The sequence below is a fragment of the Chlorocebus sabaeus genome, chromosome 22 (assembly GCF_047675955.1).
Source record: "Chlorocebus sabaeus isolate Y175 chromosome 22, mChlSab1.0.hap1, whole genome shotgun sequence".
Classification (NCBI taxonomy): Eukaryota; Metazoa; Chordata; class Mammalia; order Primates; family Cercopithecidae; genus Chlorocebus; species Chlorocebus sabaeus.
Window position 1 is genome coordinate 84,764,922 of NC_132925.1, and position 26,634 is coordinate 84,791,555.

The 26,634-nt window shown below is 42.8% G+C and overlaps 1 protein-coding gene across 4 annotated transcripts in view; it reads right to left on the bottom strand.

Moving 5' to 3' along the window:
- CACNA2D3 (calcium voltage-gated channel auxiliary subunit alpha2delta 3) overlaps positions 1 to 26,634 on the bottom strand; it is a 948,786-nt gene that overhangs the window by 86,334 nt on the left and 835,818 nt on the right. For all 4 annotated transcript variants that reach the window (XM_073010036.1, XM_073010035.1, XM_073010037.1 and 1 more), the window contains 2 exons: positions 11,978 to 12,039; positions 10,620 to 10,664 (listed from right to left, as the gene is read on the bottom strand). In XM_073010036.1, coding sequence (XP_072866137.1) covers positions 10,620 to 10,664; positions 11,978 to 12,039 — 107 coding nt within the window. The remainder of the gene's footprint in view (positions 1 to 10,619; positions 10,665 to 11,977; positions 12,040 to 26,634) is intronic.

Below are 26,634 nucleotides of genomic sequence, written 5' to 3' on the forward strand. Positions count from 1 at the left end.
TCAAGGCTCAACTTAGGAAGGTTAGAGTCATTCCTAGGACTTAGGGGTTAGAGGCCCCTCTCAGTAAAGTCTCGCTCAGCTAAGAATGGGTTTGGCACTATGGAATGTTAACTACTATTCTCTTTGGATTAATCTGTCTTGCACTTGTTGCTAAGGGCGATGGGTGACAGGATTAGGCATGTACAGGACCACAGGACGTGGGGAGATTTTTCCTCCACCCAAAAAGGGAAACTTGAGAGCTGATGGGACTGCCAGAAAAGATCCCTTCACTACTGACAAGTGGTCACCTGAACTTTTCAGTTTCGCTGCAACAGGTGGGTCTTTCTCTGGCCTCCCTGAGCTCTTCACTTTCCCCACCCTGCCACAGGCAATGCTTTGCTCTCTGTGCTTTCCCTTTCTTTCCAGGGCCATCATCTTGCCCAGAGTCAACAAGTTGAAACTCTTGGTCAGAGGCTGGATTAAAAATGATGGCGTCCAATGGGGGGCAAGTATGAGCCTTGCCAGTTTGATACCGGGTGCTAAGCAGAAGGGCTAATGTCTGTGTTTTGTCACATGTATTTTGCTCTAGCCAGAATGGAAAATCATTTTCCTTTGTGTTGCAGCTTGGCTCCCAGGGCTGTGGTCCAGCCAGCCCGGTCACTAGGGCCGCTCAGGGAAAGGGAACCCAGAATCCTGGGATGCCAATAAAATGGTAAAAATTTCTTACCAGTCAGACTTCTAGCCTCTTTTTCTCTCTCTCCCCATCCCACTTTCTCTCTCTCTCCTTCTCCCAACAAGTTGAATGAATGGTAAAAAATTACTGTTTAGGTACAAATCCTCTGTAAAGGATTTATTCTCTATTAGGTAAAAATCCTCTGTAAAGTTTTGACTAGTGGGAAAAAGGATTTGTGAGGCTAGTCTTAAACTGTGGTGAATCTGGTGTGCTGTGTGTATTTTCCTATATTGTTTTGTCATAAAAGAGGGAAAGAGGGGTACTCTAGGATAGAGTGCGAGCCTAGGACTCCTATAAGCCCGCTGTTTAAGAGGGCGCAGCAAACTGGTCAGTTAAAAACTTTGCTGGACATCCCTGAAAAAACAAAAAACAAAAAACAAAAAACAAAACTGGATGACATTTCCCTATTGTCTTGCATGTCCTTGGAAACGTGACTTCATAATCATGTGACTGTGCTTCTCTTTTCACAGTGGCAGCATGGGTTCAGGGTTCAGTTCCCGCTTTGGGAAATGAGTCCTGTATCTTCTGCCTGCCTGTGTATTTACATGTGCTGTATGTGTAATATAAAAGAGCTTTGATTCATTGGCTGACAAATAATAGGTGCTTAAATCAAGTATTGTCTGAAAAGTAAAAAGTGTAATGTCATTTAGTTCAGGTGACTTTAGTAATCTTTGGGAAATAAAGACCGCTTTAAAGATTGTTGATAAAATAAAAATATTTTCAAAAATATAAACATCTGGTCTAAATTACGCAAGTCAGATACTAGCTTCGCTAAATATTTTAAGGTCATAAACTGCTTCTTTGACTTTTGAAAATTGTTCAGCTTACCTATTTTGGAGCATGAGATTCTAGATAAATCCTGGGGACATGTGGAAAGTCATGCCTTCCAGCTATGCTGGAAACAGTCAGACCTTCTGGTGTCCTAGGCTCGGCACCTAGTACATAATTAAAATCCCTTGCTTACCAAGGTTTTTACAAAAAGTAAAAGTTGCTAAGAGTTAACACTGTAACGTGTATTTGAGACTATCAAGGAAACAGTTCTACATGCAAGGTGTATAAGAAAAGTAGAATATACTTTTGGTAAAAAGATTATAAGAAGTCATAGGAATATGGATTTTTCTGTCTAGATTAAAGGGTTAAAGGACTGTTTTAAGTCAGGATAAAGCTAAAAGTTTGAATGACTTGTGGAAGGTTTGTAAAAAATTAATTGTAAAAGAAATTCTGTGTGTGGACATTGACTAAAGTTAAAGAGGTATTATTCAGTTTTTCTGTAAATTAAACATTGGAATAAAAGCACAACAGGTTTTTCTCAGAACACTAAACTGCTCTTTCACAAAAAAAAGTAAAGGGTTATACAAGGTTTATGAAAATCTTACCTTATGGTCAAACTGATTAAGATTGAATACATTTGTCTATAAGGTTTTATTAAGAATTGGATTTAACATTAATAGTACACTAATGCAAAGGTAAAACTTGGCTTATTTGGTATAAAAATCATAACAGGAAGCATTATCAAATGTGAAATAGTGTTTGGCTTTCTTTGGGATATATTTGTATAGTTGTGTTATTGGTATGTGTTCCAAAATTATAAGCAGCTCCTATAATTCTAACATAGCTTAGGGTATGTTGTTAATAGTTATAATTGTTATGTAAAATTTGGATGCCACAGAAGTAACCAAATTTCCTTATCAACTGTGACTTTAATAGTGGCTGTCCTAAGACTTTTTATCAACCACAGACAATTGTTGTCTTGTTTTAATCTTCTTCAAAAGATGGTTTATAATCAACTATAGAACTCTGACAGGTGCTATTGAATGCAGGTTTCTGATAACGTTGGAGATTGTGACATTAGAGGAAGAAACTTTCAGGACTCTCACAGAGAGCTGAAATGTTTATGACAGAACAGGAGTTCTGTTCAAGCAGTACAGGAGTCAACTGCATGAACTGAACTAATCAAAAACTGAAGTAATATTTTTTCTTTCACTTTTTTCCTTAAAACATTGCTGATCCTTTTTGTTTTCCAGGGCCAAGGAAATTTTCTTTTGAGTTATTTACAGCTTTTAACAATTGAGTAAACTATACTTCTGCGAAAAAAATTTAGAGTATATTTGTTTCTCTCTACCTGGTTTCACCAGAATTTGGAAACTATTTGAGAGTATCTTAACTTATGGCAATATAGTTATTTGCATAAGTGCAGTAAGAATCTGTTTTCTTTTCTAATATAATACAACTGGAGAAACTGGTTATTTTACCAAGGCTTTGACTGGAATGGTGTGTTTACCAAGGAATCAAACTTGACTTAGAGAGCCAAGAAAAGCCCCTTGAAAAAAACTAGCCTTATACCTTGTCTACACAGTCCCTGTACAGGGTTCCTGACCTGTGGTAAGTAAATAATGTCACCTGTAAAGAAATCTGACCTTTCTTCTTAAAATGAGGCCCTCCTTATAATGCTCCTCATAACAGCCAGCAGCAGTAGAATGGAGATCAGAAGACTCACTTCTCAGGGGTCTACCCTGCTCCCTCCCACTCCTACTTCTGGTGTGGAAGCAACAGAGCTGAGAGCTCTGGAGCAGGGGCAAACACTGTTTTAACTCAGAACTTGGAAAACCAAGCTGCAAAAACAGGGGAATGGCCACCTTGGGAGAATACTAGATGAAAACTATCACACAAAGAGGTTTTTCATAAAACATGACTGTCACTAATAATAGTAACAATAAGAATGTAAGCAGAAGAATAGGAGGATGGCAGCTACAGGAGGACATCAACTCATGCAAACCTTACTTCACAGTGTCAAGCAGGGGATTTTTCTCTTGGAAAGAAGAGAAAACTGAGCCCCAGAGGTGTTGTCTTCTCCAAGGTCACACACACATACAAGTGAGACTTGAGTCCATTGCTATGGGACTCCAAAGCCCACACTCCTTCTACTGGCTGACCCCACCCTTACTTTCTAAAAGACAGCAGGACACAGTTAGGGTCTAGGGATGCTGCCTGCTCAAGGAAGGCTTTCCTTGTTTAAAAAAAGCAATCCCTTTACATAATGTGTGTGTGTGTATCTATATCTATATCTAAACTCTATGGATATCTAAGACAGATTTTGGCTGACACCTGCTACCAAAGGAAACCACAACAAATGGCAGAAAAATCAATGTACCAAGTGTCTGAGGTGTTATTATTGTGGGTGAAAGCAAGTAAAAACAATAAAAGTGACTGACGTCTGGGTCAGTTTGGTCAAGTAGTATCAACCCCAATTATAGGTTCCTAGACTCCCTGGGCATAGCAATTCTTAAGCTAATATCTGAACCAAGACATAGCTTAGGGGGATTTTTCTATCCATATCTGCAACTTGCTATGGAATAATCTATGGAAGAAAAAAATAAGTCCATTATAGGCTAGAGTCTAAAAATACACTTAACGAACCACTCATTTTGGTAAGATTGCTCTACATCGTGGCAGACAATGATGAGAAGAGGAACAAGGTGGAGAACTGGCCAGGGCTCCTGAAGGACAACATGCCCAAACTTCCATTTCCACCAAAGGGGGCCACTTATTTTTTCTTTTTTCTTTTTTCTTTTTTTTTTTTCTGAGACCGAGTCTCACTCTGTTGCCCAGGCTAGAGTGCAATGGCATGATCTTAGCTCACTGCAACCTCTGCCTCCCGGGTTCAAGCGATTCTCCTGCCTCAGCCTCCTGAATAGCTGGAATTACAGGCATATGCTGCCACACCCAGCTATTTTTTGTGTATTTTTAAAATAGAGACAGGGTTTCACCATGTTGCCCAGGCTGGTCTTGAACTCTTGGCCTCAAGTGATCCTCCTGCCTTGGCCTCCAAAAGTGCTCGGATTACAGGCATGAGCCACTGTGCCTGGACTGGGCTTCACATCTTCCCCAGCAAAGTAGCCACATTTCCTGTACATGGGCTGGGGAACAGCATTTATTTCTTCTACACTGAGTACCAGTTGGTATTTATTTCTTGTACCATGCTTCTATTTAACACTATTTAAGTCAACTTTTCTCTCTTATATTAAGATTCCAGAACAGAAATTTGGCAGCAGAGAAGATGCCTTACCATACTTGTTTATGGTTAACTTGGAATTTCAAGGTCACACTGAGTATAAAAAGACTTGTACACCATATCAAGCAAGAAACAGGTACTGTTGACATTGGGATTTACAAATCACTGAGGAAAATTACAAGTCCAAGGCAGGGTGCTGTGTCATCGATGTAGACCTTCGTCACTGAATCTGAAAGGTGCCACTGCATTTTTTTTTTTTTTTTTTGAGATGGAGTCTTGCTCTGTCACCCAGGCTGGAGTGCAGTGGCATGATCTCAGCTCACTGCAACCTCTGCCTCCCAAGTTCAAGTGATTCTCCTGCCTCAGCCTCCTCAGTAGCTGAGACTACAGGTGTACACCCCAATGCCTGGCTAATTTTTGTATTTTTAGTAAAGATGGGATTTCACCACGTTGGCCAGGCTGCTCTCAAACTCCTGACCTCAAGTGATCCACCTGCCTTGACCTCCCAAAGTGCTGGGATTACAGGTGTGAGCCACATTTTCTTTATAGACACTGCTGTTACTTTGTCTGACTGTAAACATTAAAAGGCAAATTGAGTGACAAGATGACTTTCTAAACAGACCTCCCTGTCAATGACCACTTGGATTAAATTATTATTGAGAAGTAGAGTGGAGTGGAATAAGCCCATTGGAGTTAGGGAATCAGAGTGCTGCGTTTATGGATAAATTAGGACAGAATTAGCTAGAATCCAGTCTGATCAATTGTTTTTTCCATGTCACTTTATAATAAATAATATTGAACTGCCTTCTCCATATGGCCTGTCCAATAAAAGGAAACGGGGGAACTATTTTTTCAGCTTTCCCTCACTGTGCTACCCTTTTCTCCCAAATTAAGCCGAACATCTTAGAAGATGTCTCTCTGTCACCCTGCCCCAAGGGTGCACTAAGAAGTTGAAGAGCTTGGAGAAATTAGGAGCTCAAACAGACACACGTAAGCACCTACTCTACAAATACCTTTGGCAAAACATCTGGGGATGAGGTTGTTTTAAAAATGCAGCACTCAAGGCTAGGGTGGACAGCACAGAGGGAAGCTGATGTTTTAAAAAAGGCATCTTCCTGCAACTATTCAGATGGCTCAGTATTACTCAGAGAAGCCTGATTCTTAGTCGCAGAGGTGGATCAGGTAGATACCTGAAGTTAAAGCCTAAACCCAGGCCATGGCAATTGGGCAGTCACAGATTGGAAGGGTAGGGTGCCTGGGAGTGACAAATGGCAGTACTAACCTTGTGTACCTGGAAGGGGTACTAGCCTAACGGCTAAGACAGCAGTTTGAGAATCAGAGACTATGACATTTGCTATCGGTGTGACCTCGAACAAAGTCTTTCTAACACTCGGAATCTGTTTTCTGATCTGAAAGATGGAGATAGCAGCAACTATTTCATAATGTTTCTGAGAAGATTAAATGGGAGGGTGCATGTGAAATACGGAGCATAGTACCTAGTGCATAGTAAGTCCTCCAAGAACACAGGCTTCCATCAGCTCAGCAAATGTTTATTGGTCACCTACGATGTATCATTTTTACAAGTATCCTAATGCTACAACTTCATAGTTTTTCAGAAAGGGAAGTTGTTACATAGTTTATAGCAGGAGGTCCTGGCCACTGGCTGATCTTTGTTGATTTTTGCCTTTTGTTTGGAAGGATGCCTTTTGTTTGTTTTGATTGGTGAAGCAACTCACTTAGAAACCTGGTATTGTCCTGCCTGTTGTCTTCATTTGTGGCAAGAGAGGGTGAGAGAAACACACACACACACACTAGGTTCTTGCATCTGAGAGTGGGGCCTGAATCTCTCTACCTCAGGCACAGGAAGGTGCCGCTCCTTGCTACTTTTCTCCAGATCTCAGGATCCAATCCCTAATATTTCCATTGTGGAATATGCTTGACACTTATTTCACATCATTTGTTCTATCTTTTCATTAACTAACGATCATATCAAAAACACTGTCTTTTGAAAAAATGTATTGCAGAGGGATCACTTGGGAAAGATGTGCTTGGTAGGGGCCACGTGTGCCCCCCTGTCCTCCGTCGCTATTCAAATGATCCTCAAACCCACCCTCTGGCTCAGCTGGGAGGTCCAACACGCAGGCAGGTGACCAGCAGTCCAACATGCAGGCAGGCGCCTGGCTGCCTGGAGGCAGCCCTTCTCGTCGCCCTGTCACATAATTCAAGCCAGTCTTTCTGATGCCAGAGGAAACGCCTACAAGGCCTCAAAAAGTCTTAGAGATTTTTAAATAGGGGTTATTAGCCTCTATTCCTTTGGAACAAGAAAGGGTAGAGCTGATTTTGATCATGAAGTTTTCGATCCTCTCACTGCCCTCACACCTCTTCCAATGCCTCAGTAGGAGACACCTTCTCACCTTCCACCATCTTTGCCAACTCCTGGTACTCTCATCAGGCGATGAGAAGTGTTGCACAGGTGAGTGGAAGAAGAGACTGAACGCAGTGAGGAAACACTAGCACCTACAGGTCAGACTGAGATCAGAGGTGAACACGGCCCTCGTTCCTCCCTTCTGTCCGGAATGCTAACTGTGTTTTCCTTGACCACAATGACCCTTTGCCACTTTGGTGCCTCTACAGTGGTGTTCTCTGCTTGCAAAGCTCTTCTCAGGCTTCAGGAATTGTCTTCAATGTCATCTCCTTCTTCAGTTGACTTAAATGTTACCCCCTCAGAGAAGCCTTCTCTGACTACCGCATGTCGGTTTACTCTGCAGGACTTATCACAGTTGATGATCATATAAGTTTCTCTCTCCTGCTAACCAGTAAGCTCTGACTTTGCTTCCGGTTGCCTGCCCAGTGCTCAGCCAGGCACCAGGTGCCTAAGAAGGGCTTGGTAAAGATGTCTTGAAGGAAGGAGTGAGTGTGTAAACTGTTACCTCAATGGCTCGGAAGTTAACATTCACCCTGGGTGAAATGGAGCTCCTTAAAAGTCAGCCCCATAGCCAGGTCCTCCAAGTCACATGGCTCAGGTTCTGACTGGACCAACCAAAGATGCACCTCTACAAGACGGCAGAGCATCTGGCACACTGGCTCCACCTACCAGCCAGGGCACTCCTGCCAAGGCCCAGAGAGCACATTGATGGGGGAGACAAAGGGGCTGGAGTGGATCTAAGGCTAAGCCTGTCTGATAAGCCTGAGGGAGTTGGGCAGGTCATAAGTGCAATGGAGAAGCCAGAAGCACTGAACTTAATGAGCCCCCACAGCTGTTTTTAATGGGGACCTGATCATTTGAGGGCAGTTGGGGGAGAGTAGGAATATGGTCTCATATGCCTAATTAAAAGTTACAAAAAAGAGAATAACACATGGCAAGAGCCTGCTGAAACAATGGAAAGGGGCCTTGGTGAGAAGGCAGGGCTAACTTTTCTATTTAAAACAGTATCAATTGGTTGCCTGGAGCCAAAATTTAACAGTCAAACAGGACAATGGATGACAGCTTCAAAGTATAAACTCAGGACATTTGAGCATCAGATCAAGTTCAGAAATCAGGGCAACTTCAAGGCTTAATTTTCAAAGCATGTGGACCTTTAAATGACATTTGAATTGGGGTTTATCCCAACAGTAGCTAAAAAGAATATCGTTAGTAGTGAGCAAGAGGTCACAGCCCGTGCTCACTATGCCCAGGGGAAATTGTCACTTGCCCAAAGTGTATACACCATTGTTGTCTGAGGTTTCAAATCCAGCAACCTGAAACCACAACATGGAAGAAAACATCTTCAGAGTTTTTTTTTTTTAAATTTATAACCAACATTCATTGAATGCTTATCATTTCCAGGAGTCATACCATGCATTGTTCATATCTTATCTCTTCATTCTTCACCATTACTCTGTGAGGTGGATATTCCTATTCCCATTGTATAGTTGAGAAAACTGAGGCATGGAAAGATTTGGAAACTTGCCCAAGGTCACTTATTTTATTACCGTCAGACTCACAACTTGAAGCTAGTCAGTGTAAATAGTTTTGCCTTTAACCACCATGTTAGACCATCTGTGAAAGCAGTCAGTGAATAATGAACATATATTAGATACTTCCAACTCTAAGTGGAAATCCATTTCTACTTGTTTTTATGTGAGGATGCACTGAGGCAGTGTGGGTTCTGGGAAGATTACTGTCTCTGGCTTTAGTTATAAAATTGTTTAACCAACTATCCAACTATCTATCCAATCAATCAACCAACTACCTAACCAACCAACCAATGAGCCAACCAACCATCCAAGCTACTGCCCTAGCCATCAGCCACTCATCCAACCATCTGTACAATCAGTCAACTAACCAACTAACCATCCTCACTCCTCTTACTGTAAAATTGGAATTCATAATTGTACCCACTGTGCAAGCGAAGAGCTTAACATAGGACCTCAAGACACTGATCAATCACTATTACTATTGAGTTGTGTTGTTCTTGAGCTGAGCATTCCAGTAAGACAATAAATGTCTCAAAGACATGGGAGAGGCTTGAGGCCCACTTGACTATCCTACGAAAATTATCCCTGAACTTGCTGAAAAGGGTGTGGACCATACAACTTCACAGGGTGTTCTTTCCTAAGGGGAAATTAGTTTTGATCTGATGATCACAAAAACTTGGGCTTCTGCAGAAAACTTTGCTGACTGGCCTTTTTTTTTTTTTTTTTTTTTTTTTTGATACTGTGACTCATACAACAATTATGATTTTCTAACCAACAGCCAGATCTTCTGGGACCTAGCATTTTGTTTTAACTTCATCCTGGACTTCCTTTTATATTTCCTTACTTGTTTTTCCTTTGTCCACTTTTTTGAAATCTACTTCCTAATCTACGTTTTCTGGGTTGAAATTGTTTGGTTAGGATTTCTTAAGTCCTCGTGATAACCAGAAGGAATATAAATATGTGACTATTTATAAGGTCTCGTTTACATATCGACTGCTGTTTCGCTGATGCAGAGAGAGAAAGGCTACCTCAGGAGAAGTGAAAGTGAAAAGGCCACCATGTTTCTGCCTGATCCATGGGGCAGAGGGTATGGGATGGTATGGTACAAAAACACAAGGCAGATGGAAGCACTTTGGGTAGTGGCACAGTTTCTTCTTCCATTGTGCATGTGTAGGATTTAAAATCCCTCCTCCCAAAAGACAGAGAGAGAAAGAAGAGAGGAGAGAAGAGGGGAGGGGAGAAGAAGGGAGGGAAGAGGAAGGGAGGGGAGAGGAGGGGAGAGGAGGGAAGGGGAGGGGAGGAGAGGAGAGGGGTGTGGAGGAGAGGAGAGGAGAGGAGAGGAGAAGAGGAGACAGAGAGAGAGAGACAGAGAGGACAGGAGAGGAGAAAGAAAGAGAGAAAAGAAAAGAGGAGAAAAGAGTTGTAGGAGAGAAGCAGTATGCTACAAAGAAAAATTCTGAGTTTCAAAGTTTTTAACTCCTAGATTTTTTGTTTGCTTATTACATGAAGTTAGCTGAGTCACTTAATTTCTCTGATCCTCAGTTTTTCTTATCTGCAAGATGGGTCAACAAGTCCTACCTATTTCACGGGTTGTTACAAGGATGGAAAGAGATTAAGGCATGTAGAAAAAGGTTTGAGAATTGTAATGTGAGCTTCAAACAGTAGGAGTTTGTATTATTTCCCACAAAATGTCAAAATTCCAGTAGTGCCGTCCATGAGACATTTAAAGCACATTTCCAGCTGTCATAAACTGCTGGGAGGTGGGGAATGACAACAAAAAAGAAACAAAGCAAATAAAGCAAATGATTATTTTTTTTAGATTGGCCCAGTGCAATGTGTCAACCTGGCCCTGTTTATAAGGGCATTCCCTCGGTCATAAAGCACCATCTGTCACCTTCTCTCCACAGGGGTAGAAACAGGACCAGGAGGCCGTCTTACCTCATCATCGCAGCTGATGGAGCATTTGCCATCCAGGGAGGCACACTGTGAAGGCAAAAAGCAGAGGGAAATGTGTTACTATGTTCCTTGGGCATCCCAGTGTCTGCTGTGGCTGCCACTGAGCTACTTAAGGACAAGCTATCCAAGTCATGGGCTAGAATTCAAATACCCAATTTCATTGAAAAGGAATGCTCCATGATGTGTCTTGTCTACCATCTCTGGAATCAATATCAATTCCAAAGAGTAACGTAAAATAAAAGATGGATGAAACAGTTGGTGGGGGGGCAGGCGCTCACACCTGTAATCCCTGCACTTTGGGAGGTTAAGGAGGGCAGATCACTTGAGGTCAGGGGTTTGAGACCAGCCTGGCCAACACGGTGAAACCCCGTCTCTCCTAAAACATACAAAAACTACCCTAGTGTGGTGGCAGGTGCCTGTAATCCCAGCTATCAGGAGGCTGAGGAAGGAGAATCACTTGAACCAGGGAGGTGGAGGGTGCAGTGAGCTGAGATTGCACCAGTGCACTCCAGCCTGGGCAACAGAGCAAGACTGTCTCAAAAAAAAAAAAAAAAAAAAAAAAAAAATTGAGGGAGGAGTTGGCTCTCTTTTATCCACTTTATGTTGTCATTAAATAGTAAAGACATCTTTTTAAGATCTCAAATCTTTTGGTAACTACAAATACAGTTATACAATTATTTAATTTAAAATTCATTAATTCTCAGTGACTTTTAAAAAACTCTGTCTGTCTGCTTAGTTTATAGTTTCCTAAAGTATTTTAATTTAAGGGATGATAAACGATTCTAACATTTATTTTTGGGCAGATGGAAGCAACTTATCAGTGGCCCTTTCTACCAAATTACAACAAATACCACCGAGATGACTTAGCACAGAGAGCACAGCAAAAAGAAAAAAATGTTCCCAGGTTCTCCAAGGTAGACCCTGTGAACAAAGAAGTCAGATATATGTTTTGGAGAAACTAGTTATGTAAAGGGTTTCACAATTTTGATAATGAGATTCACAAGTAACCAGGCACGACCATGCGATTAGGAGAAAGTCAGTATGAAAATCACACAAAAGGCCCCAATACTTAAAAGAAAAACTCCTTTGGAAGGTCACTATCTTGATCCCACAATTAAAACTGTTCCTAGGAGCAAATTCCCTGCTCTGCTCAGCATGTGGTGTCTAACATGCTGACAGCCCTTTACTTTGCAGCGAAATGAAAGGTAATCTGAGCAGCCGACAGTTCATTTTACAAACATTCATCGGAAATCTGGCACTTTTAGGCTCCAGGTACCCAAATGTGAACACCTGTATAATAACAGTGCCGCTAATGCTTCAAGATGCCGATTATAACTTACCTGTCTGCTGGCAGTCCAGAACTTCCTTTGGAAAAATTCAAGTTTCATCTGAATGCCTACAGCTGGGACAAGTTATAAATAAAACAAGGCATTAGTGATCCCTTTACACAATTATTTAAGATTATCGTTGAAAATTATCCATCATGGCAAGAAGCTGATAAAAGCATATAAAATCAAATGTACAGTGAAGCATACAACTAAAACATTTTATCTCTCAGGTAAAGAATTCTCAAGTTTACCTGCACTCATAGAATTCTCGACACAAAACAAATAGCACAGTGTAGATGGCTCTATGGAGACATGTTACTTTGGCGTTTCTAAAATTCATATACTTGCACCCCTGCCCCATCCCCACCCCAACACAAACTGAGAAGAGGAAAGAAAAAAAATTCAAAAGATCACTATTGCGTCAGTTCCTGTATCAGCTATTACTGTTTGAACTTGCACGTCTAAAATGTGTACTCTGCATGTATTTTTGAGACGTAACATTTGAAAAGCACCTGTCATGAGGCTGGTATTCAGAAGTGAGTCACTTTACTATAACGTGACTTAGTTTAACTGGCCTCCTAGAGTCCACATCTCAAGGTTCTTCTCTCCCATGGAACTCTGGTAAAATTATGTAATTTTTTTTTGTCTGTGAAAAGCTTCCTAAAGCAACCGCGAATGCTAGTTCTAGTGACAGAAACAGCCAAAAAGAGAAGAGGTTAAGAATGTGACTTGGAACTTAGGGAAGTGAAATTTAGTGGAACCTCAAAACTATAACATGAGGAAGTTCATTTTATTTTTCTTCATGAAGCCCAAACCACTTGAAAGACTTTAAACCATCTCAGGAGGTAAAATGGTAAAAGGGCAAAATGCTCCTCAGATGGTGGGAAAACTTGAGAGGCGTTCGGCAGAACGAGACTACAGGAAATACTGAATTCCCTGGAGCACATCATTTACCCCAGCGCAGTTTTGTAAACTTTAGTCCGCTGCACACAACCTCCCAATTTTTGCCATATCTGCATACCACCAATACTCTTATCTATCCTTCCACATTTCTTCCTTTTGCTTAAAGATCTACAGTAATTCAACCTAAATAACACTGGAACACCCATCAAAAGAAATACACAATTGTAAGAAAAAAAATCACTTAAATACTCTTAACATTTTGCGTGCCACTATATTGAACCTCCCATTTGGGTAATCATAGTTGTGCTGGCTTCAGGAACTTGGAGATTCATAAAGATTTTGGGCTGTTGTTACCCTGATAACTATCAAGGGCATTTCTACTTCCTAAAGAAATTGTTGAAGCAAGCCCTGAGAGTAAAGGTTAACTGGGTGTGTACCTTGGGAAAGATTTGCCATCTGTGTTTGGACTTGGAATTTCAGACTCTAGGATAAAGACTAGAGCAGTGCATGGCTGCAACGTGCAGAATGTGAAAAGCCTCTGAAATGCACCATGTCGGTGCCCCAGGATCATGCTGCTCTGCCCTTAGTGTCCTTCATTCTCTGGACCACAACTTCCCCAAGAATGAGGACCTGTTCTTGCTCCCTGCTGGACCCCTGCCCCCAGCAAGATGCTGACTACACAGATGACCCATTAGTATATGCTTGCTTTTTAAAAAACTTTCAAGTGATATTATAGTCAGCAGTTAGAGAGAAATATAGAAGAGTAACAGCTGTGTGAATTGTTTGTTTGTTTGTTTGAGACAGAGTCTCACTCTGTTGTCCAGGCTAGAGTGCAGTGATGTGATCTCAGCTCACTGCTGAGAAAATTTTTCTCCGTTTTCATGGAGAAAAATAAGATGAACCTCTGCTTCCTGGATTCAAGTGATTCTCATGACTCAGCCTCCCGAGTAGCTGGGATTACAGGTGTGCACCACCACACCTGGCTAATTTTTGTATTTTTTGTAGAGATGAAGTTTCACCATGTTAGCCAGGCTGATCTCTAACTCCTGGGCTCAAGTGACCTGCCTGCCTCAAACTCCCAAAGTGCTGGGATTACAGGTGTGAGCTATGTGGCTAGCTTGGGTACGTTTTATAAGTGTCCCAGATGATTCTCACACACAGCCAATGTGGAGGATGGCTTTAGTAAATCAGCTGTTGGGGATCTACTGTGACGTAGGCCGCTTGGCCAGACTACACAATACAAGCTGTTCTTCCCGGCATTGGAGGATGTTTCAGAGAATGCCTGAAGGAAGCTGATCTTCAGTCTGATGGCGGTTGACTGCATTTCAAATAAATCTCAACTTCCAAATGCCTGACAGGCCAGGGTGCAGGATGCGAAACAGGGTCCGGGCTGAATTCTGATCAGATGCACTCGCAGGCGGGGGTGAGTGCTGGGCTTGGAACAAGTATCTCCGGTTTCACCAAAAACAGGCAGGGGCTGGCTGAAAACTGACTTCAGAGGAGAGGCCTCGAAATTGTTGTGACAACCAATAACTGGTATCTAAGAGGAGGGTGGGAAATGAGTTCATGTGTCCTCCTCTGTGTGCCTCTTTACAGCTCCCCTCCCACAGTGCTCCCCGGCCAGCCCCCGCCAGGCTGTCAGGCAGAGAGTAAGGCTAAGGCCACGTCTCAGAGCCAAGGGCAAGCTGCAAGCCTTACAGGGTAGAGCATCAGGACTGCATGGAAGAGTCACTCCAGGGTAGCCTTTCCATGGTGCTTCTCCCTCCAACAGCCCAGAGCTGTCCCGGGCCCACCTGTCATCTCTTGAGCTTCCATGAGTCTCCTGATGCCCTTTCGGAGACACCCACCCCTGTTCTCTGGTTGAGCCCTCATCTTCACCTCCCTGATGAAGCCAGCTGCTCCCCTCTGGGTGTTTATCCATCTCACATACTTGCAGCCTGCTCTCATCTGCCCCTGTCATTCCTCTACCCCAGCTCCTTGGGGCGCTTCCATCTTTCCTCATGAGTCAGTCCCTCCATCCCATTAATCATGCAGGCTGCTTCTCTCTGATCCCTCTCCAGCAGGCTGCATCCTCGTCCTGGTCCTGATGCCCTGAACTAGACACTGCTTCCCTCCCTCCTCACTCACACCCCTGCCTGTGCCATGAAGTTGTTGCCCAAAGGCTCCTGGATAGTCCCGAGTGCAATTGTTCTGCTAGTTTTGACCTAGCTGTGCTCCTGCTGGCTGACCTCATCCCCTTTCCAGTAACACTGGCCCCTGGCTTCCTGTGGCATATCTGGGGTTTGCAGTGTTTTCTTTTACCCATAAGTTAACATACTCTCCTATGATTAAGAGATTCACAATTTCATTGATGGATCAACTTCACGACCATTTGTTCAGTGGGTACTAAGCTCTACACTGGGTACTAAGCTCCCTCCACGTCCAGTTGAGGAGTAGATCCATTGTAAAAGCTACAGTAGAGGCATAAAGAACTGGAGCATGCAAAGAATGGGGCTGACTTGGCCTGGGGGCACTGGTGAGAGCTTTGTGTAAGGTGAGGCATGGAGAGCCCACTCACAGAACAGTGGGAAGATGGCAATCCAAATGGAGGAAACAGGAAGGGAGGGAAAGGGAGAGAACCTTTTTAAAGACCATCATTTGTTTGGAGGCTTGAGAAGAATGGGAACGGGGACCCAGTTGCTCAGGCTGAGGTCAAATGGCAAAAGGTCTTGAATGTCAGGCCAAAGCTTCAAGAGTATCTTGTAGGCCAGAGACTGGTCCAATGGGCAAATCCAGCCTCTCTTTGTAAATAAAGTTTTCTTGCAGCACAGTCACACTAATTGGTTTGCATACTGTCTATGACTCCAATGGCAGAGCTGAGTAGTTTTAACTGAGACTGCATGGCCCACAAAACCTCAGTTATTTACTATTGGTCCTTTACAGAAAAAGTATTCTGACATCTGCTGTTGGTGCCATTGAAGGTCTTTAGTATAGAAGTGGCAGGACCAGGTTTTATATTTTTAGAAAGTCCACTCTGAAAGCTTGCAGAGGAAGTGCTAGGGAAAGGGTCTGTAAAATGGGAAATGGGAGAATGAGTGTAAGGCATCGAGAGTAATGGGATTGAGCTAATTATTTCTTAAGTGTGAAAATGATTTAAAGTGCAAAAAACAAGGCAACAAAAAAATAAGAATACCCCTCTCCCCCAACAAACATGCAAATCAACAAAAATACTTAAGGGAATCCTATGGCCAGCTGTATTTAGAAAAACAAGTATCACCTGCCACAAACAGAAGTGTAGCTTTCTTTCACTATTTTCCTTTGTTTTGGTCCACATTTTTCTTTTTCAACCTTTATCAGAGAAAACACGACTACTTCAGCGAATCCCACTCTCTGCCTTCAGCTCCCACATAACCTAAATGGAACCTGAGCCATTTGTCAAGCCCATCTATTTTGTTCTTTCAGCAACATTTCAAGCCGTAACAGTATATTGATTTAAGTCATCCTTGCTAATTTAATAAGGAAAACAAAGACAGCAAATGCTTTTGTGAAACTCAAGTCCCAAGGAGAGTTACAGAAAATAAAATCACTATTCCCGGGGTTTGTAATGTTTTAGACAGTCCAGAAAATCATCAACATATTTCCCTGGAGGTCACAGTGCTCCTTCAATTTGATTACAGATGCCCCAGGGCTCCCTCCCTGCTGGGAATCTTCATCACATAGATAGAGACAAAGTCCCTTTACACAACTGCATCTGTTGATATCTTACGCACCACCCAGGAACACAAGCAATCCAGAAAATATTATCCCATAGGATCCTTCCCAGTGTGCCAGTATGGGGTAAGCCTCCTAGGACAGTGACCCCAAGATGCTGGGAAGGTCTTTGGAAATCAACAAAACAGCAAAATTATTGTTATAAGAATTGTCATCTTAAAGAGCCCAGAATCTTTTCATATGAAATATTCAGGCATCTGAAGCACTGACGTCTCTTTTGAACTATCCATTTGACTGTTCTCATAACTCCTGTCAACACTCTAAGAAGGCTTGACTACAGATATCGAAACTTCAATAAAGTATCTTCCTTCCAGACTTCCTCTTTTCCCAACTGTTTAACTTCCTTCCTATCTACTTTTACCCTCCCTTCTTCCAGTCCTTTCTCCCATGTTTATCAGAAACCCAGTATATGCTGGGTGATAGGTGTATTGAGAAAAAGATGTGAGAGACACAACCGCCAGGGGTAGAGGCCTGGGGAGAGCAGTCAAATCACCGAAGAGAGATTCACACTTCAGCATCCCCAGAGCTGACAGAAATGAACGCAGGGCATCATCCAAGCTCCAAAACACATAGACCATTTGATTTGCAGAATGCCAGTGATCAGCATATTTGAATCTAGGGACAGGCTAGAATGCTCTGATCCTGTGCTGTCCAAATTGGTGGCCATTAGTTACATGTGACTATTTAAATAAAAATTAACTAAAATTAAATAACAGTCATAATTCAGTCCCTTAGTTACACTAGTTAGATATCAAGTGCTCAACAGCAACAGGGGGCTAGAGGCTACGGTACTGGACCATGCAGATCTAGAACATTTCCATCATTGCAGAGACTTCTATTGGAAGATGACCAGTGATCCTAGAAGGAACCATAGAAAAGAACTGGACCCTAGCACTCCTTAAGGATGGAAGGTACAGTTCTCCACAAACCTGTCCATACAACCACTCCCCAGAGGTAGAAGAAATGAGATGACTTAGGTATGGGGGGTTTAGAGCAAACAGGACTGCCAGCATGAGACAACCTGGACTTGCAAGGGGAAGTTGGTAATGAGTTTGAATGAACCCTAAAGAAATCAATGCAACAACCACCCTCAAGATTTATTTATTTTGCTTTATAAAACTTGAGACTACAAATTACATTTGCAGTGCTATTATGTTTAATGCATTCAAGATGAAATCATGCATGCATCTCATATCATGTTAATAGACATGCATTCAAGTGTAATCTGAAACTCACGAAATAACAATGTTACATATAAAATTAGAAATAAAACAACTTTTTTCATATTGTATTCATTTAGAAATAATTTTCCCTGGGGTTGGCCTCAACTTGCAACATACTGGAGGGGCACAGATCCGGTTTGTAAAATAGTGCTCACTATACCTGGCACACAAGCTCACCCAAACACCCCTATTTCCATTTGTCCAGCCCTCCAGTCCATACAATATATTCACATACATACAGAGAGCTCATCCAAAAGGCAGAAAAACAATCCTGCCACCATCAGTGAACTCCAATCAGGAATTGTTTTGCTGGGAGAATTGATTGAAAATCCCATTTTTAAGACCACTGCTGTGTCCCCTTGGGTATGTCACTTTACTTCTCTGTCTCCACCAATAGAGTTGTACCGGCTCTAGCTTCTGAACAGAATTTTTGTGGGACAAAAATCAATGAGAGTAAATAAAATCATGGATATTAAAACGCTCTAACTAGTTGATAGCATTGTCATCATTCATGTTGTGATTTGCTCCTAGAGCTTTTATTCTTTATTCTTGTGTTTCATGGCTAATATATCGTTCATGCCAATTATGTTGAGAGTGAGCAGAAAATTCACCTATGACGAAGGCAAACTGTCCACTACTAGGAATATTCCTTAGAGTGTTATATCAGTGAGTAAATGCATTACAAAGTCATGCTATCAGCCAAGCAGGCTCTTAGAGAATGAATCTTTTTCCTTCAGGATTAAGGAAAGGTGTGCTCCACCATTCAAAACCTGTGCTATGGTTTGAATGTTGGTCCTCCCTGAAACTCATGTTGAAATTTGACCCCTAATGCAGCAGTATTAAGAGGTGGCACCTTTAAGAGGTGATTGGGTCCTGAGGACTCTGCCCTCATGAAAGGATTAATCTATTAATAGATTAATGGGTTGATGGATTAATGAGTTATTATGAGAGTGGGACTGGTGGCTTTACAGGAAGAGGGAGAGAGACCTGAGTGAGCACACTCAGTCCCCTCACCATGCGATGCCCTGTGCCTCTCTGGGACTCTGCAGAGCCCCCACCAGCGAGGCCCTCACCACGGGGGGCCCCTTGAACTTGGACTTCTCAGCCTCTGAGAAGAGGCTTTAAGAAGTGAATTCCTTTTCTTTACAAGTTACCCTGTTTCTACCACTCTGTTAAAAGCAAATGAAAACAGAAGAAGATGCCCTGTCACTCACCCCTTCTGAAATTGTGATCATTCATGCATACTCAGGACAAGGTTAGAAAGGTCAGGGTACAGAACTCAAGAAGACTGCTGTCCATGATACTGGTGCCATCAGCTTCCTGTGCACATCAGTCAGACCACCTGCCCACAAAACTTCTCAATGACCTGGCTACTGCTGGACAATTGCAAATGTGGACAATTATTTCATTGTGATGTCCAGGCAGAGAAACAGATTCAAGAGCTGCCTTGCATTGCCTTGTTCTACAAACAGGATATTTTCTTCCAACAGATTCCATGGGCAGGAATATAGTAGAAAATTGTAGCTTCATTAGAGGAAATACAACTACAATAAGTTAATAATAAATAAAATACCTGCTAAGGATTTCCCATGTATTTCATCTCTTAGGAGTCAAGTGACTTTTCCCAAAACCCAAATTATACAAATAAATGCTCATCCAGATCATCAGCCTTCTAGGTGGTCATATTTCTTAATCAGGGCACTGGGTATTTTTATACAGCTTGGTTAACATCTCTTAACCAGTGTCACCCCCACTTTGACAGTCTCTGAATTTTTATTTCTTTGTGCACCATGGCAAAGATTGCTAGCAGTGATAGTAACAAGGCCTGGCACGTTTGGATTCCAACTTGTCTTAATTAACGGTCAACTGTAATAGCCATTACCCAAGCCACGTTTGTTTAAATGTTTTCTTCTGTTTGTTTTCAAAATAGTTAATTGCGAGTAGAACTAACAATGAATCTGAATGTCATTTTTTGGGAATATTTCACTATTAACCCAGGGTTTGGAATAAGATCACTGTTCTGGAGCATCAAGGAAAATAACTCCAACCTTCTTTACATCAAATGTGAGCCCACTCCAGAGGTCTGTTGGTGTCCAAGATAAATGACTTACCACATGAATAACAATTTAAAACTGCAATGTGAATTAGGACATAACTCATCTGTTAAATATTTCATGTGAAGATGTTAATGAATTGCATGATGGAATGTTGGACAAAAAAGACAACTGAAATCCTGGGACTAATTTGGGCAAAACTGAGAACAGAGTATCCTCGGGAAGATGAGGGGGAAGGAAGGGAAGGCAGCTGCACTCTTGTCCCCCTCGGGATCAGGCTGGTAAATTCAAAAGCTTTCTTAGAATATTATAGGCAAGGGAGAATGATCAGCAACAACCTTTGGAGAAATATTTAGATCAAAGCAATATGCATTTGTTATAATCTTGGTAAAGCCTGAACATTAATCTCCAAGCTATGGTATTATTTCAGAAATTAGAAAAAAAAAATTCTCATGGCAGCAGAAACACCTCATATTTTAGCCTAGTCTAAGTGAAGAAATATAATGATAAAAGGGGAGGAGGTATTTTAAATGTAACCCCTAAAAGATTGCATGTTTCACTTCTGAAGTATTTCCTGTAGTATGGGGGGTTGGTAATCTTTCTTATACATGCTTTTAAATAACAAAGAGCTCCATGATATATGTCTGTGGTGACAGAGAGGGAGGAGAAATAGCTCACATTATCACTCCATGGACAAGGCTATAGCAGAAGATTTTCTTTGCTGAGGAGGCCTATTTTAATCTGTAACCATCCCTACCTGCTGCCTGTGACTGGCTTCTGGGAATGTGTGTAGGAAGGCCTGATCCATTTGGCCACACATTTCTTTCATAATCACTTATTTTTTTTTTTCTGTCCTGTCAGAGCTTCTCAAAACAGTCACCTTTGGTAAGTAGAGTAAATGACAATTATAAATGTTTCCTCCATTTGGATTCTAATTACTTGACTGGATTGATGTTGAAAAGAATTAGCAGGGTTGTGGAATGGAATAATAATTTTCTTTTCACCCCTGAGGTAATCTGGAAGCATTTTTCCAGACTTCATCTGAAGAAACCTATATTCCCTCAGCTTTCCCAGGCTGCCGGAGCTAGCATCAAATAGTTTTTGTCAGATCATTTTATGCTCACAAAGCTCTTCAAATAATATTATTTCAATAAAATGTTCAAGCCAATACATTTTTAGAGTCAATTCCCACCCTTTCAACCTTTCAGAACAAAACATTTAAGCCTCAGGCTTCATTGTATTTTAATCAGGGCTGCACAAATCAATGTCCTTTAAAAAATTATAAGCTTCCAAGTTATAGCTCCCTAGTTAATAATTTCTTATTAGGTCACCACCTAATAACAGTTACCAAAGAGACCATAACAAAATTGGGGGTCAAGTTTCTAAACATTTCCAAACCAATAATAGAACAGCCACATACAGTTGCCAAACATCTCTGAGTTGGATGTTTATGACTGTATTTAATATAAAATAGCACTAAAATCTCCACGTGGGCAGTCCACAGAGCTGGAGGGATGCCTGCAAACCCTCTGATTGTCAGGTTCATGTTACACGGCACGGAGATGAGGAAGAACTTGTCCAAGCACACCCAGCTCCCTGGAGGGACCTGAGTCCCCTGTGGAGCTCCCAAACTCAAATTCCCTCCAGAGCTGAGAGGGAACTGTGGTGAACTGAACACCACCCTCCAGGGTCACAGTCTCCAGGGAACTGCAGAGCTCAGCTTGGCCCAACTAGTACCTTGTGAAACACAAGACTCAATATATAGACAGTTCATTTGAAAAACTGACAGCATTCTAATAGGATTGCCAGATAAAGGCTTTTTTTTGTTGTTGATGCAAGATCTTGCTCTGTTGCCCAGGCTGGAGTGCAGTGGCGTGATCATGGCTCACTGCAGCCTCGACCTCCCAGGCTCAGGCGATTATCCCACCATAGTCTCCTGAGTAGCTAGGACTACAGGCATGTCCACCATGCCTCATTAATTTTTGTGTTTTTTGTAGAGACAGGGTTTTGCCATGTTGCCCAGGCAGGTCTCTAACTCGTGGGTTCAAGCAATCCTCCCACCTTGGCCTCCCAAAGTGCTGAGATTACAAGTGTGAGCCACCATGCCAGACAGATAAAATATTTTTGGTTTACTAAATCTGGCAACTCCAGGCTGGGGCTCATACAGAACATCCACAGGCAATGACCTGGGGTGATCTCTGTTGCGTACTTAGCCCTGAGAGAATTGAGACAGTTTGCATCCTGCAGCTTAACTGTTAGGACTGGGGACCAAAGCCACCTCCATCAACATGACTTTCATGACTTTGCTATTAGTTCTAGAAAATCCTTGCCCAGAAAGATAGTAACTATTGCTTTACTCGGGAGAGGTCCCAATCCCAACCAGATCCCCACGTTGGAAGACCTGCCCAGTCAGACTCTAAAATGCTGTAAATATCCACCTGGCTTCCCCTTTCTGAGACACTTCTACGACTATCAAGGTTGTATTCTCCCTTACTGCTATAGGGAATAAACTGACTTTGAGCTAAAAATATTCTTTAAAAAAATAGAGGTAGGGTCTTGCTCTGTCACCCAGGCTGGAATGCAGCGGCACAATCACCGCTCACCGCAGCCTCCAACTCCTGGGCTCAGGCAGTCCTCCTGCCTCAGCCTCCCGAGCAGCTGGGATTATAGGTTGGAGCCACCACACCCATCCGATACATGGAATATTCTGCTGGTTTTCTTGTCAGCAGTTAAACCTGCTTCTTCATGGCATTTATCAATATTTGACATTAAATGACATTTTATATTATTTATTTATTGTGTTTCATCCCCATCCAACTAGAGGTTGAGGCTCTTTGTTTACTGCTGTATTCCCTGTACCCGGAGAAGCTCCCAGCGCAGGCAGGCACTTGTGAAACACACGGGGTGGTTGAATGCGACGTGGATGGAGATATCAATTATTCTCAGGGAGTTTGCTCTCTCCAGAGATCTACCTCTGCCATCCATGTGGCTTGGACTCTGTCCCAAGAGCAAGAGAGAGCAATGAAAAGGTTCTCAGCAAGGGAGGGAAGGATGTGAGACACAAACAGATTTGTGCTTTGGGAAAATCTACAGGGGAAGTTGCTGGGATGCATGGTTTGTGTCTGGGGGACTGCATAGGGGTCAAGAGCGCTCATCCTACCAGGTAAGAGATGACAGATGGACTTGCATGGAGCAATGGGTGCCAGGGATGGAGAAGTATGATCTTGTTTCTAACCCCTCCTGACTGGGTGAAGCCTGGAACCCCTGAGTTTGCCAAAGACCCATGAGTTGCATCTGAATCTGGCCAGATACAGCACTTCCCCACCAGCCCTTCCTAACACACACACCAGATCTCAAGGCTCTGTCATATTAGTTTGATAAATTTGAACATGATTTTGCTTCCAAATAAATTATTTAATGAAGCATACTTCTCTGCTCACCAGATACGTCTCCAAATTACCTAAGACTTATTCCATGATGAAAATCATTTTATGGTTGGATGTGGTAGTTCACACCTGTAATCCCAGCACTTTAGGAGGCTGAGATGGGAGGATTGTTTGAAGTTAGGAGTTCAAGACCAGCCTGAGCAACAGAGGGAGACCACATCTCTACAAAAAATTTTTTAAAATTAGCTGGGTGCAGTGGCGTACACCTACAGTCTAAGTTCCGTAGGAAGAACACCTGAGTCCAGGAGTTTGAGGCTGCATTGAGCTATGATTGTGCCACTGAATTCCAGCCTGGGGGATAGAAACCCTGTCTCTAAAAAAAAAAAAAAAATAGAAAATTATTTTATAACTTGATTCATAGGAATATCACATAGTAATAATAGCAGTAGTAATAATAATAATTAATCCCATTTATGAAGCCCTCTAGTATGTGCCAGGTATCTGCTAGAAGCTTAAAAAACTTTATTGCTAATCCTAATAACACCCTGCAAACTTGATATTGGAGAAGAGCAAGGGTCATAGAAGAAAGTTATGGGCCTCAAGTCTCCTACTAAGAAGTTACTTTCACCCCTGTTTTCAACCTATACAGCAAAGGCAAAGAGGTTTCCATAACTGTAAGATGTAGTGTGCTCCTGGTGTTCTTTTCTGTCAGATAAAATGCAAACTGGAGGTATCAGGGTAAGTCATTTACTACCTAAACACTCTAGAATATTTGTACCAATTAATGCATCTAAATATTCAAATTCGTTCTGTCTTCCCCTAGGTAATGATGACTGATTTGCTTACGTGGTTAGGCTATTACCTTAAGATTACTCTGAGAACTAATTACCTAAACTGGAGGTAGAGTTAAAGAACTCTCCACTAAAGAGACAGGGTCTGTAGGATGAGCAGGAATTTATGACAGCCTAAGACCAGTTGAACGGGGAGGGTGGAGAAGGCATTTTTGGCCATGCACAAAATTCTAGGTTGGTAATGAGTTTGAAGAGGCTGAGAACGTTAAGACCATGTGGCCCATGCAAGTTAGGAAGCTGAACTTCCTGGCCTTTAAAAGACAAAGACAGGAAGGTTAAAACAAAAACTGGTGATTATTCTGGGGGTAGCCTGCCACAGCAAAATTGTCCCCTTGGTGGTGGGTCAATAAGACCATCACTTTCTTTTCCTGGAATCTCCAACTCATTGAACATGGAAAGGATGGCTACACCAGGAACAGCCAAGGGAAGACCATGCACTTATGAGTCTGCTCATGCAGTAACACAGCCTGGCAAAGCAAGCCACTGGGCTTGGTTCCCTCTGGCCAGGGAGATACTCACTTCAAAGTCAAACACCTGGGTGGCAGATGTGACCAGCTGTAGCAGACCTGGCCCAATGCAGATCCTCTCAGAAGAGCTGCACATGAGGTGATTATGAGTAGGGAGGGGAGGGAGGAGACAGGGAAACATTAAGGAGGGGCAGACGGCACTCCGGAGTAATCAAACACTTTTTCCCTCTAATTTCCTGGAATCTCAGGACCTTAGAATACGTGGGAGTCAGCCCTGGAGTGAAGAATACCAATTTTGTCCCTTCATCAGGCAGATGGTGAGGCTGGAAAAGCCATCTTCTGTTGTTACGCGACTGCTCCTTGACTCTCACCTGGTTTCGTGAGCAGGTTGAGCTGGTCAGGTCTCCTGAAGGTGGGCTGCGAGGTGGCGCTGGCACTTTCCTGTCTGATTTGGCAGGCCAAGTCCAACTCCTTCTCAGCAGGGCCAACACCCAAAAGAGCCCCCTCAGTAGACAGAGGCCTCAGGGGAGAGCCAGGCTGTCTGATCTCAGTGTCCCTCAATTTGCACATTTCTCCATTCCACCAACATTCTGTTGGGACTCAAAGAATGATATCCCAAAGACTGGAGCTTTGACATGCTGAAAGACCTTAGAAGCTGCCTCAGAATCAAGGTTCCTCTAGCTTAGTCTTGTTCCCCCTCTTATCCTAAGTGCAGGGAGGGACTCTCTTTGGAATATCCTCATCTGACCAAGAGAGCTTTTTTTTTTTTTTTCCTCCAAAAGAAATGTAATTGTCTTAAACTCCTGCCCTAGAAATCTCATCAAATAACCAGGAAAGAACAATGACCAGAGAAGAGAGTGGGAGTCATCACCAGCCCAGACAGACTTTTCAGCTATTCTTCTGAGAGCAGCTCCAAGAGATTACCTGGGGGACATTATCTGCATAATAAGACAACCTTTGTTCCTGTGTAGCTCTGCCCTTCACCTTCCCTAATGTCCACCCGTCTCCTCCAGTGTGGGTCCCCTTCTCCCCTGTCCCCATGAAAAATGTATCAATATGTAAGCTTCTGTACCACACTGGGTTATTGGGTAATCATTCTCCTGCGATTCCCCACGTTACATACGTTCGAATATATTTTGTATGTCTTTACTCCTACTAATCTGTCTTTTGTCAGTTGATTTTCAGCAAAACTTCAGAAGGTAAAAGGGAAGTTTTCTCTTCACCTCTCATATTCCCTAAGCATAGCTGGTGCCCAGAAAGCATTCAATAAAAGCTAGATGAGTAAATGAATGAGCAAATGCACCGTGGTCCAGACACAAGGAGGTTAATCGGCGCCTCTCATGCTCTCTGAGAAATAAGTCTGAAATCCAGTTGTACTTCTTCCCGGAGATTCCTGGCACCCCCTGGCTTTTCTCCATTCCCTCAGCTAAAGCATTCCATGCTTAAGGCCTCAGGGAAGGGAAGACACACAGGAATCCAGAGAACAAAGAAGCAGATTCTGGATTTTTGACTCTCAAAAGCTGAGGCCTGGGGAATCTCAGGGTAGGAAGAAAAACAGGGGAACTGCCTGGGCCAGTTTGTCCTATCTGTACCCTATCTTCTCCATACCCTACCTCCAGCCCCCTGAATAAGCTGCCCAGGAAAGATGATTTGGACTGGAAAGGGAAGAGAATCAAAGGGAGGCCGAGGAGCTGGTAGACCCCAAGAGAAATATGCGCACCATGATGTCTGGACAGGCATCTGCCTTCCTACCTTGGGTCTAACTCTGGAAACTCCCAGAACAGACAGGAGTATTCTGCTCCACACAGTCCTTTCTCTCCTACTGCTGGGAAGAATCCGAGAGCATCCCTACTCTAAGCCCTGCTACTGCCAGAAAGGAGACAGCCTCCCTGAGGCCACAGACAGACCGCTCAGCGGGGAAGGGTTCCCTGCTCCCGCAGGCTCTTCAGAGTGAGGCCCAGGGAGCTGCCGACTGACTCCAAGGTGACCTTCCCTTGGAATGAGGAGGCCATAGCACTGACCTGTGCCTGGACTG